The sequence below is a fragment of the Leopardus geoffroyi genome, chromosome D1, assembly GCF_018350155.1.
Source record: "Leopardus geoffroyi isolate Oge1 chromosome D1, O.geoffroyi_Oge1_pat1.0, whole genome shotgun sequence".
Taxonomy (NCBI): Eukaryota; Metazoa; Chordata; class Mammalia; order Carnivora; family Felidae; genus Leopardus; species Leopardus geoffroyi.
The window spans coordinates 165,016-178,787 of NC_059329.1; the positions used below are offsets into that span (position 1 = coordinate 165,016).

The window sequence follows — 13,772 nt, forward strand, 5'->3', positions numbered from 1 at the left end:
CCTAACATATGTTGGAAAATGTTTATGGCATAAACATTTAAACATGCTAGGTAAAGGAGTAAAAAGTGTCATAGAGTCTACGACTTTATGTTTAAAACCAGCACCATATAGGACTGCACAGAGTCACAGGAGCATATTATTCATGGTCACCTCCTGCTGGTGGAGTAGTAAAAACACTACACTCTCACAAGAAGACAGCATGCTGCTTAGGAGCACAGGTTCGGGATCAGAGTGCCATGGCTTGGGACCCTGTTCGTCCACTCATTGGCAGTGTGATCTTTGGCACATTATTTAAACTTTCTAAAGCTCAGTTTGTAAAATGGAGATGACAGTGGTTTGTATCTACCTCATAGGGTTGTTTTAACACTTAAATAATGCGTGTAAAATGCACAGGGCATGTGGCACTTGGAAAAAATAACACCTAATATTTATTGAGCACTTACTATTTTAAATTTTCTATGACTGGCACATACTTTCTCTTTTTTTAAAATTTTTTTAACGTTTATTTATTTTTGAGATAGAGGCAGACAGAGTGCGAGTGGGGGAGGGGCAGAGAGAGAGGGAGACACAGAATCTGAAACAGGCTCCAGGCTCTGAGCTGTCAGCACAGAGCCCGATGCGGGGCTGGAACCCACGAACCGGTGAGATCATGACCTGAGCCAAAGTTGGACGCTTAACTGACTGAGCCACCCAGGCGCCCCTACTTGAGCTTAATTTAAAGGATGTTACTGTGTTAACAAGATGTTGCTTTACACCATTACCTTTAAGATACTCTTTCCAACATTGTACCTACTTCTAGAGCCATCTGCAGAAATATAACCCAAACTCCAATGATCGATCAAGCCTACCTCCATTAAGAAGTCTGTCATAGTCCCCCGGCTGAAACTCCTCTCCTCCCCTCCCCAGCAAGCACCTGCCCCACATCCTTATGCTCGTCATGACCCTCTATCACAGAGCCCACACACAGCTTACTGTGGGCTTTTCTCAAAACCGGCATTCTGCGCACACAGAGGAAGACAACTTCATTACTCACTTGAGTGCTTCCAAGGTACGAGGGATCTAGGACTGGATTCACACCTATGCCAGTGGGTCAGGTTAAAACAAGAAATCCTGCATGTGTGCTGGTACCCACCCCCCAGGCACACAGTGAGCAGGAGTGAGGGAAGCCTCCTCCAGGCTGTCCCTCTGCAGGCTGCAGGAATGGGGGGCGCCTGCAGCACAGGGGCCGAGGCACCTCTGAACGCCATCCAGCCGAGTTGTGTAGGGCCTTCCGTCCTGCTGGACTGCAGCTTTTGTGGGGACGTGGCACTTAGGGTTGGATGGGTGGGAAGGGGGCAGATTTTGAAGGGCTTCAAATGTCAGACCAAGACCTTTCAAACTTACCTTGTTCTGTTGAAGAGCTAAGGCTGGAAAGGAAGGCTCTCCCCCTCCTCTCCCACCTGCCCTCCACCTTTCCTCTCTAGACATAGAATTCTTGATGAAACCTCATCTTACCAAAGCTTAAAAAACAAAACACAGTGACTTAGTCTGCCTGAAGGAAGCTTCCGTCCTGTTCACTCCAAGGAGCCCTGGGGGCTGCCAGGCACAGCTGAGAACCCCCCAGCCTGGGCAGCTTCTCGGGGCAGGGGAGACTTCTACCTGGGTGTCGAGCCAGAGACAGGTGGCCAGACTGCTGAAGGCTGCCCCGTCCCACAGCTGGGTTTTCAGAAGAATCGCTTCAGTGTGGATCTGCCACAACAGCAGAGAATGAGCAAACTCCCTCTGCCTCTAAACTTCTCGAAACAAAACAGAACCACCTGTGTGCTCATTCTGTCTATTCCCCAGGAAAGGCCGGTTTACCATGAAGCCTGAGCCCCATTTCATCTTCTTTTTCTTCAGATGAGGCTCTCCAAATAAATAAGGGTCCTCTTACCCCCACCCTCCAGAGTGGTCTTTCCCAGTCTCCTCAAGAGCTGCTCCATGGCGGGGACACTCACTCCCGTGGCTGCTCTCCTGGACATGCTCCCGCGTGTGGCACTCAGATGTGGTCTGGACACAGACGGCTCACACAGTGCCCCCCCGGGATCTTTGCACATCGGCATCACCAAGCATGTCTCCCCCACCGTGTTCCTGCTGCAACCCCCTCTCAGGGGTCTCAGCTCGCCAGTCAGCCTCATCAAGCTCTCCTGCAGCTCAGTTCCATAATTCAGCATTCCAAGTTTGTCTCCAGTAAAAACTGGATAAATTTGCCTTCTGCGAACAACAGAAGGCCTCAAGCCCACCAGCTGACCCAAATAGGCCATTTCTTACTAATATTTCCAGAAGGCGCAACAGCTTTCTTTCCAGAACAACTCCAAGAAGAAAACGATTATCCACGTCAGAAACCAACACACAAGTGTGACTAATGCTGTGATGCTGAAGCTGCCTGCTCTGGCTTTTCCTATAAACAGACCCTGTGAGCGAATCTGGGGATCTCAGGTAGAAAGGGTGCCGGGCCAGCAGTTCTAAGGAAAAGGTACTCATAACATTAAAAGTTAACATGACATTCCTGGTTTCGATTTCTAAGTGAAAAAGGAAAAACTTCTAATGTTTATAATAAAATATTAGTATGAGGTGCATTATATTTGATAAAGGACAAAAATGAACATTCATTATATCTAATCCCCTTACACAAAATTGAATGTTTTCAAAGTTTCATCTTGAACTAGAATCTTATCTGGCTTGTTTTCAGTAGGAAATACCACTCCTATATAAAAGTAACAGACACTCTCAATGAAAAGTCTAATAACCATAATTACCTGAAATTTATTAAACATCTCCTACGTGCCAAGCACTGTGTTACATACTTTATACTCACACACACACAGACACTAGCACATAGGCGGTTAGTTTACTAAGATAAAGGCAATGTCCAAACGACTGTTCTTATTTTAAATCCAATGCTCTAAGTTGGAATGTAATTTATTTCTTGTGGTTCTGTGATACAAGGTAAACATCAACTACATTGGAAAAGAAGTAGTGAAAAATCACACTCTTCTTCTTTATCCAAGGCTTATATCACCCTCGGTGATGTAATTCACACGGTAAGCCCTCATCCCTATTTCTCCGGGGTGCTGTATTTTCTAGTATTTGGTGGGCGTCTTCGCCTGAAAATCCCCAGGGCACTTCAAAGGCAACTACAACCCAGACTTAGTCATCAGCTTCTCGTTCCCCAGGCACCCATGGCGATCGTCCCTCCGTTCTCTCCCTCTCAGAGAAGTGCGGCACCGCCGAGTGGTCCCGGGTGGAACCACATCTCTCCCTCCATGGGCACAGCGCACCACCGACTCCCCAAGGCCTGAGTCCCCACCCTCACCCTGCTCTCAGGGAGCCAGTGGTGGGCTCTCAGCCTCCATACTCCCCGTCCTCTGGCTAAGAGGTGACAGAGCCATCACCAATGCTGAAAGCCACCCTCGGCCATCTTGCCTCACTGTCTGCCGTCACCCATGCCCTCAAAGGCACCCGCCTAACTCCTTACATTTCAAGGGTGCCTGGTGCACCCGAAGGCCCTAGCCTCACAGGCAAAGTTTCCACACCTTGTAGCGTCCGTACCCCCCCCAAAACCTTCTGCCCAGCTAACACTGCCTCATCTCCAAAGTCTTAGATGGAAGGTACCGTCCAGGGAGGCCTTCTCTGCCCTTTCCACAACCCACCCCATTCTAGACTTAGATGTCCAGTCTGCATACATTCACGGTACCCGAATCGTGCCTCAATTACAGTATTTGTCTCAGTGGTTTTCATTATTGATTTCCTTATTGACCTGACCCCCACACTTAACTCTCCTGGCTGCAAGGACTGGGTCCCATCCAGCTCAGGATCCTCCTGACCTAACGAAGGCACCACTTGCCTATTTAATCTATTCATTCGTAAAATCCGATTGAAATACCTTTCTCGTTTGCATTATGTTCAAGGGCAAGCCATGTGTACAACTGATTCTGATGACAAATAGTGTGTATTAGTTAAGACTGCTTTCCCTCTGCCTCACCTGTCATTGGGAGATCTAAAGGAAATTACTCAATCCTCACCTGAACATTGTAAATAGACGCTGGTATCATGTTACAGATTACAAAACCGAGGTGCAGGGAGAGTGTGTGAGTTCAGGTATGTGAAGGGCTTTGAACAGTTCTTGCTACATAATAAATGTTCAATAAATGTGAATGACTATTAGCTTCGGTTCCCATTCCATCTCAACATAAAATCATGCAGTCGTTGTGAAATCTGAAGTCCTAGCTCTCCCGAAACATGAATGGGAGTACTTTGTCCCTGGCAGGATTCAATTAATACTCTCTTATTGTTTCCTCCTGGGTTCTTCTTGGAAACTTAAACAGCACATGGCATGTGACAAAGCTGTGCCCCAATAATGAACCCGAGATAACTGTGTTTTAAAAACAGAAAATGATGCACTGTATCGTGCGGAATGTATTTGCATAGCTGATGTGTGAAGGAATCAGTGTCATTCAAAGTGCTAAGCTGTGAAAAAAAAAAAAAGAACAAAACAAAGATGACACAGTATCAGTCTTTACCTATGACCCAGGATATAATGAGCATCTCCATCCATGAGAAGCAGGACGTTTTCATCCTGAAGAGCTGTTTTGCATTATCTGTGCTGGTTTCATTGGGAAGGAGTTTGGTGCCTTCAAATCGGTCAGCAGCATTCATCACCAGCAGCCCCAGAAAAATGGTGAAGGAAGCAGCGTGTGCCACAAACTTCATGAACGGTCCGCGCATAATCTTCCCCATCTGCCACAGTGCACAGCAAAAGATAATCTTAACTTTGTTTTGTACGCTTTGCAAAACACACACATGTGTGCACAAGAATAAATGTCTGGATACTGCAATAGTCTCCTAAGAAGGTTACGTATATTTATATAATTGAGGAGAGAACAGCAACTCTTTATGCTGTGCTAAAATTCTGGTCACATCCCTCATCCATATATGCTGCTATTCTGGATTTATGTTTAAATAAATTAACTTTTGTGTTAAATGATACTTAAGTTCTAAAAATATTATATAACTCTGACAAATAGTATTTTACAACAAAAGGCAGGGCATGGTATCATCATCATTCATAAAAAGCAAACTACTTGGGCGCCTGGGTGGCTCAGTTGGTTAGACATCCGACTTCAGCTCAGGTCATGATCCCTCAGTTCATGGGTTCAAGGCCCGCGTCGGGCTCTGTGCTGACAGCTCGGAGCCTGGGGCCTGCTCGCGATTCTGTGTCTCCCTCTTTCTCTGCCCCTCCCCTGCTCATGCTCTGTCTCTCTCACTCTCAAAAATAAACAAACATCAAAAAAATTTTTTTAAGCCAACTACCTTACTAGGTACAAAGTGCTGAGGAGGCATCAGTGAAACTACTGAACTGAATCTACTTTGCCTGGACCTTGGTCGACGTTGGCCTTGCCCGCTGCCCTTGCGTGTTTCACGGGCACGCAAGCAATGCGGGTGTTGTGTGAACAATTCCAAGGAGAGAAATCCCCACTGAGGACAGGGCAGCAGGGCGGTTCCCATTATACATTCGGAACAATATCCTGGAAAGACACTGGATTGAAAATCCAAAATTTTCACGTCAGGTTCCAGTTTCATTCCCTCATTAGCTGAGTGGCAATGAGTAAATTTCCTAAACTACGTAAAAATCAGACTCTCTGTGTGAACTATGGAGGCAGTGAAAGCTCTTGTGCTTCCACAGGCCCGGATTAGTTTCCATCTGAGACGCACAAATCCCCCTCGCTGCAGCAGAAGGATGCTTCGCGCCCGAGATGTGTCTCAGGGGCTCTGCGCACCCCCTGAGATGGTAACCGCCACCCAGGAGGTATGGACAGGACTCTTCTTTAGGAGAGGGTTCATAACTTCCAACAGCCTTTCAAGCGAACTTATTATTCCAGAAAAAATGTGTAAATTGATAAACACACCACCAACACTTAGCCAGCACTTGTTTGTGCCAAGTACTGTTTTCAGGGCTTTACTCTGTGAACTCATGTCACCATGACAATGGTTCTAAGAGCAGGTGCCCCTAAAATGCCACGGTTGTTGATGAAGAGGCTGACAAAGGTCCAGACACTGGCCTCAAAGTCACACAGCTCATACGTGGTGGAGCTGGAGCCTGACAGCAGTTCTTGTTTCTGAGTTAATGCCTCTATATGGTTTACAAAACAATTCCATATTTTTTCGTTGAGGTACATAAATATGTCAGTTCTTCTAGAAAAAAAGAAGCTCCTTCTAATATTGAAAAAAGGTAAATAGTACAATGGAAGGAATATAATCAATGTTCTCTGTTCCTACAGACTTTACTTGTTCATGTGGTTTTCAAAACCATAAAAGTTAAAGCTGAAATAAATCATACAGTTTAGTCCCTTCTCTCTTGGTATTTAGGATCTTATGTCAGAATATCAGAATGCATGTGCACACAAGTATTTATCTCACTGTATCTAGATCGAGCTAGCTAGCTAGCTTGAAGCCAATGGATCCAGAGAATTAGCTATATTTAGATATACTGCGGGGCCAATCCAAAGTTACTTTGTAAAACTCTGCTGTAATAATGTCTAAAAATCCTACTTTCATAAGAATACTCATTAGATTGAATCAAACAGTAATTTTTGTGTGTGTTTTTTTAAGATCCTGTTTAAGTAGAACTCTCAAATAATTGAGTAAGTGTAAAGCAAACACAAATGGGTAACACAGTAGGTTTGATTTTCTTTTGCCCACTGTCCTTAACTATGTTTCTGTACAAATATGAACTGTTACAGAGGTTGGGGATAAAAATGGAGTTGAGAATAAGCAGGTTGGATCACTCTGGGACATGAGGTGAACTGTCCTGGACAGTGTCCTGTCCCTCAGGGCAGAGTGTGCGATTCCCCGCTTCCACTGGGGTGTGGCCCTTATGTAATATTGGCTCCTTCTTGATTTATTCAGAAGGGGGAGAAGAGACTCAAGCCAGGCATTTTTGCTGTTATGAAACATGCTGGTTTAAAGGGGAAAAAAGCAAACAAACAACAAGCAAACAAAAAGTTCATTGGCAGGAAACTAAAATGGTGTGTTCAGATATTTATCATACCCTCTATTTCTTATTACAAATCATTTAGAGTTTTGTTTCTCTTTTAACTAAGGGAGATTTTTGGCACCATTCAGTGGACTTTAAGAATTGAAGTGAGTTATCCATTTTAGTAAAATCTGTCATTTATACATTGTGGGATGTAAACAAATTTCTAATAAGGTTAAAGAAGGGCACTAATCAATTGAATAAGGTGAATAATTAATGCACCTGACAAATTTTTGAGGTTCAGCACTGAAAGAAATACTTGGCTTTAAATATTACATATTATACTTTTTTCAAGTATTTTTAATGACTAAATACCTAACTCCAAAAACCGATAGAAACAGAAAAGTTTGAAGATAGCTTAAGCTAAAATGGTTTGAAATCACAGCATGGCCTATTTTTATTTTATTTTATTATTTTTTTCATGTGTACTTATTTTTGAGAGAGAGAGAGGGAGGGAGGGAGGAGCAGAGAGAGAAGGAGACACCGAATCCAAAGCAAGCTGCAGACTCTGAGCTGTCAGTCCCCTGATGCAGGGCTTGAACTCATGGACCATGAGCTCACGACCTGAGACAAAGTCGGATGCTTAACTGACTGAGCCATCCAGGCACCCCTGACCTATTTTTATTGTAACGACCATAAAACATATTTGGGTTACGGTGTTAAAAGAAAATAAGCGAAGAAAACAAAGCTTCTGAAAGAAGAAAGCAGACTTGAGGAAAGAAAACCCAAATTTAAACAGGAACAGACTCTGTCAAGGTGCACAGGCTTGCATTTAGATGCCTTAATTTTCATGGATGTATTGGAAATTTTTTAGTATTTAAAATGATACTTTAAATAAAAGCATTAATTTTGAGCAATCTTCCCCCATAACCTGTGAATAGTGTTTATGTTCACTGCTAAGGGAAAATTTGTGAAAATCGATTATATCATAATGCTTCAAAGGCTAAATAACAGGCAGTAAAATAGATTTTAGATATTAAAATAAAACACCTTGACAGTGTCCTTACAATTTAATTATTTGCCTCAAGGTTCCTACACAAGGATGAAAAACAGATGCCAAGAAAGAAACATGACCAGGGAAGAAGAAAATAGTAAAGGAAATCAGGTTAATTGGGATTCAGTCAAAATCTAAGAAATTCTACAGACTGCCCCAAATAGTCTCCTGTCAGAACAGCAAGCATTCTGGAAGGCATCATGCTTCAGAACTCACTGGATATGGAGAAGGACAAATACTCAGTTTAGGAAGATACTGTAATTTTACTGAGCACAGGGTAATCAGTGAACAAGGATAATTCAGAACATCCCCACCCCCACATACTTCGTTCAGCTCACATCTCTGAAGACTCAGGAAATGTACGTTAAAGAGAGAAGAGACAGTAACTGCATAGAAGGGGCCCATGTGCCCATAAGGATGGGTCAGAATTTTTGTTTCAAAGTGAAATCTGTCATTTCTGTGAAAAGGGAAGAAAAAGAAAACTGTACCTTTCTAGAAGAAAATCTATGCTGCAAATTTCTAATTCTAGTAAATCTCACTATTTTCATCATTTATGTTTTACTTACAAAAGCTCAGTTTTGGGGCCTTATCTTTTTAAAGGAAAAACAACGTATAATGATAGCTTTTACCCTCAGGAGAAAACGCCCAGTTTCCAGCGGGTTTCTATCATCGCCACCACAAAGAATAATGTTGTTCCTTCTCCGTAGAAAGCCTTGCACCTATAAACCACTTAGGAAGGTCCTAAGCTAAAGCATCAAGTATGTGACTATGTAATAAGAAGACAGTATGTTGGTAATGGGGATACATGTGTTTGCATCCATGCGTTACAAAGTTTCAAAATGAGTCAGGCCCACGTTAAGAACAGCAGATATTGAACTGGCATTTTCACAGAGCCCACGGATGGTCCAGCTGACATTTCAGCCACATAGCTTTAGAATTATTTCAGCCTGACTTTCAGATTTGAAACTTAAACATTACAGAAATGTGGTTTCAAAAACACGGAAGAATAAGATTTTGGCAATGTGATTCTGTGCCTGTTAACAGAATGCTAGGTCCACATGTTTCACACTTGTTCCATCACACCAAAGAAAGGCTAGATCCATCTGAACATATTTTCACCAAAGTCTGGGCACGTGGATTTTGCTGATAGGCTATCTCTGCTGTCCAGTTACAGATTACGCCATCCCTAAAATAAATACGCTTGACTGAACCAAGCATCACATTACTATTTACACGATTATTCTTTATTTAGATTAAGATTTATCTGGTAATATGAGCTAAATAAATACAAAAAAAATAACTTTAATCTCAAACTTTGTCAAAGGAGGAATAAAAGACAAAAAATGTTTATCTTTTAGGATTACATTTGACATATGTGCTCAATGCATACGATAACCTCAAAACATATATGAATTAGACATGCCTACAGAGAGGATGGAAACATAGTAACTAGTTTTTCTTTCTCAATTTAACAGTGGTGCTATTGCAGGTTAATTTTCTACCCACTTTTCCCCTTATTTCCTGTAGCAAATAGATGTCATTTTTGTAATATTAAAATCAATAATATTATTTAAACCCAACTCTGACATCTATGAAATTTTCATTTGGAAAACAGAATTTTCCTTGCTTAACTGGCTCTGATATATACAGCTTGACCTACTTGTAGGTGATGATAAGGTCCAGGCTTCACAGACATACCTTGCTGCATGGAGCAAACCAGTAAATGAGAGCCAGGAAGGGCAATCCGACAGCAACCGCCAGGACCACGAGAAACTTAACCGCCATGGTCTGCTGCCGCAGACCGGAGAGGTTCTCATACCATATGGACAGAAGCTGCTGTTGACAGTTTGGATGAGCTACAAACTAGCAGGGAAGTGACAAAACATTTAATAGCTTGATTAAAGAAAAGTTCACCAACTCTTGGATTCTAAATATTTTGTTCTGTGGTTTCCCATGAAAACTACTGTTAGAAATAAAGAGTAAACATAGAACATCTAGCTGACAAGCATCAAGCAAGGCGGCAGGAGGTTCTAACATGTATTCTATAAATTCGAAGATTCCAACTTATCAAATTTTTCCTTTATAAGTAATGGGATTTCCTTGAAAGTATAGAAAAAATTCTGAAATTTAATATTATAAAAAGATTCATAAATGCTTCACATAAGGACTTTTACATTTATATGTTATTTTCCATCTAGAAACAGGGATGTAAAGATCCTACTGGCCCAGGGGTGCCTGGGTGGCTCAACTGGTTAAGCATCAGACTCTTGATTTCGACTCAGATCATGATCCCAGAGTTGTGGGATCCAGCCCTGCATTCCTGCACTGGGCTCTGTGCTGAGCATGGAGCCTGCTTGGGATTCTCTCTTCCTCCCGCTGCCCCTCTCCTGCTGCTCTCTCTCTCTAAGAAGAAAGAAGGAAGGAAGGAAGGAAGGAAGGAAGGAAGGAAGGAAGGAAGGAAGGAGAAAGAAAGAAAGAAAGAAAGAAAGAAAGAAAGAAAGAGAGAGAGAGAAAGAAAGAAAGAAAGAGAAAGAAAGAAAGAAGGGAGGAAAGAGAAAGAAAGAAAGAAAGAGAGAGAGAGAGAAAGAAAAGAAAAGAAAAGAAAGAAAGAAAGAAAGAAAGAAAGAAAGAAAGAAAGAAAGAAAGAAAGAAGGAAATAGAGAAAGAGAGAGAAAGAAAGAGAAATCCTACAGGCCCAGATGTTTAAATACTTTCTTAAAACAGCATGCCGTCTGTTCTGCACTGACCTACAATGCTAAACTTATTAACTCCCATTTGTATATGGGTCTGTTTCTGGACTGCCTATTCTATTCACTGATGTATTTTTATTTCTGTGCCATAAATTCTTTCAATTAACAAAACTTTATAATTAAATTTTACTTGTTATTTTTCAGAATTTTTTAATTCTCACATATTTATTTTCTACAAAGAATATATGGCAGGGGGCAACATTATTTAATCTACAAAAAGCAACAATGCAAAATAAAAATTGATAACAAATGTTGAAAGGTTAAAAGAAGTACAAATGCTTAAGGATGGCTCATCTCGAAGATCATTAAAACAAGAAACAATGTTTATCTTCTCAGAGTTGTAAGATTTAATAACACCTATTGTGAGTAGAAAAAATAAGCCCTCTCATACACCTCTGGCATGTATGTAACCTGGTGCACTGTTTTTAAAGAAAACTTAGCAAATGTTTTAAATTAACAAAAACCTGAAGAAAGTAATAAACACCCTTAAATAGTAAGCTGATTAAATGAAATAGTGATATAACAACACAGCCTTTGAAAAGATGAGATGGATGTTTATTTACTGAAATGTGAAGATGTACAAGATATGAATTTGTGGAGAGTAATATAATGGAGAGAAACTAGTCTCCATTAATTGAGAAGACAGGGGTGCCTGGGTGACTCAGTAGGTTGAACATCAGACTCTTGGTTTTGGCTCAGGTCATGATCTCACGGTTTGTGAGTGTGAGCCCCCACTTGAGGCTCCATGCTGATAGCAAGGAGCCTGCTTGAGATTCATTCTCTCTCTCTCTCTCTCTCTCTCTCTCTCTCCCTTTCTCTCTCTCTCTCTCTCTCCTTCTCCTCTTCTCTCTCAGCTCCTCTCTCTCTCTTTCTCTGGAAATAAATAAATAAACATTAAGAAAAAATAATTGGGAGGATCAAGGGAGCCTGGCTGGCTTAGTCAGTGGAACATGCAACTCTTAATTTTGGTGTTGTGAGTTCAAGCCTCACGGTGGGTATAGAGAGGTTGCCCAAAAGAAAAATCTTAAAAAAAAAAAATTGGGAAGATAGAAAGGGGGCATATCTATACTGTTTTACCCTTAAAAAGTATATTTTTAAAGATACGGAACCTAAGAAAGCAATCAAGAATGGGAGGTGCTGCATGAAGACAGAGACTGAAAATGCCCCACAGATACACATGGTGCAGGAGGAGATTCAAATGTTCTAAAGCAGGAACTGAGGGCACTGGTCCCGGATCGGAACACAACAGATGGGACCTGGAACGGAGTCTCAAACACTGATGTTCCTCTCAGATGACCAACGTCTTACCATCAGGACACACGAAGTCATGTCTATACCATTAGTTAAGTAAAGGAGAGTGGCTGGCAATCAGGGCATAAACACGTCCAGATGTCACAGACTTGTGTGGAGTGTAAGTTACATGACTCACAGCTAAGCACGTATGATTAGAGAAACTGCCTCATGCAACTAACTGTTGGTTAGAAAAACCCAGCTCGAGCTGATTATGCCAACTCTTCAGCCTTATACAGCAGCAGTAAGAACGGAAATGATGTAAATGGGGCTTCAGGCCTGGCCTTACTTTTTTTACTTCATATTTAATGGCAAGTTTCAAGTGGCTGAGATTTGGACGGCTGTGATCTCCCCCACCGTGATACACTTCGATGTCCCCATTCAGAATGGCCTCCACTTCTTCGGTATTTCTGCACAGATCAAGGAGTCCAACAACAAAATCCTTGCACTGCATTGACAGTTTTTTGTAGTCATTCTGGGAAAGACAAAGCAAAACAAAAATCTATAATGGAGAAGTAGCACATTTACTAGGTGACGCAGTGGAATTTATCAGTCACTTGACAGTTGGGAGAGGAAACAAACAGAAAAATTCTATCTTTGGGTTTCCTGTTCTTTTAATGTGCTTTAAGTGCTGTTCTACTGAGTGATTTCTGAAGTATCTTAGCACCGTAAAGATGTTCTTCATCTCCAAAGAAAGGAAATTTATCTAAAACACCAGCAAATCTGTTGAATAGTGTACTGTGCCCAAGTCACCTACAGGATCAGGAGAATAGGAAGTAAGCAACTTTTCCCACAGCAGGATCCTACCACTTTGCATACATCATGTCTCATGTTCATGACTTCACCAGCAAGCACATCATGTACATTTGGTAGATCTTTGTAAGATCTTGTAAACTGTTGGTAAACTTGAGAAACACAGGACATTTGGAGAGACTCCAGAGAAAAGCAAACATATGTCATTTATCTATTTAATAAACTGTACTGAGAAACTTAGCGTACCAAAATCAGGGTCCAAGACAAGATCTAATATAAAGTCTGAAAGCCAGGATTCTTCTTTGGAGAAAAGAAAACTTAATGCAAATGCTTCTGTTGTAATTTATTGATGATGACCTAATATTACGTTGGGAAGACTTAGGAAGTATAGATCATATTCAAACATAAAAAATTCACATCTTGAAAAGATGCCCTACATCACTGATGACCAGAAAAATGCAAATCAAAACCATAATGAGATACCACCTTACATCTGTCCGAGTGGCTAAAATCAAAAAGACACGTGTTGCCAAAGACGTAGAATGAGAAGAAGCCCCCATGCACTGTTAGCAGGAATATAAATGGTACAGATGTGGTGGAAAGCAGTATGGAGGCTCCTTAAAAAATTAAAAATAGAAATACCACAGGATCCAGTAATTGTGACACTGGATATTTACCAAAGATACATGGACCCTGATGTTTGTTGCAGCATCATTTACAATGGCCAAGAAATGGAAGCAGTCTAAGAGCCCACTGATAGACGAATGGGTAAAGAAGATGTGGTGTGTATGTTATGGAATATTACTCAGCCATAAAGAAGAACGAGAACTTGCCATTTGTGACAGCGTTATGGTATTATGCTAAGTGAAATAAGTCAAAGAGTGAAAGACAAAGGCCATATGATTTCACTTACATGTGGACTCAAAACAGA

At 41.5% G+C, this 13,772-nt stretch overlaps 1 protein-coding gene across 4 annotated transcripts in view; it reads right to left on the reverse strand.

Annotated features, from left to right (window-relative positions):
- Nucleotides 1–13,772, reverse strand: part of TRPC6 (transient receptor potential cation channel subfamily C member 6) — a 137,860-nt gene that overhangs the window by 25,562 nt on the left and 98,526 nt on the right. For 3 of the 4 annotated variants that reach the window (XM_045482599.1, XM_045482597.1, XM_045482598.1), the window contains exons 3-5: nucleotides 12,378–12,563; nucleotides 9,747–9,911; nucleotides 4,542–4,758 (exon numbers count right to left, since the gene is read on the reverse strand). In XM_045482599.1, coding sequence (XP_045338555.1) covers nucleotides 4,542–4,758; nucleotides 9,747–9,911; nucleotides 12,378–12,563 — 568 coding nt within the window. The remainder of the gene's footprint in view (nucleotides 1–4,541; nucleotides 4,759–9,746; nucleotides 9,912–12,377; nucleotides 12,564–13,772) is intronic. The other variant, XM_045482600.1, reaches the window with a different exon arrangement.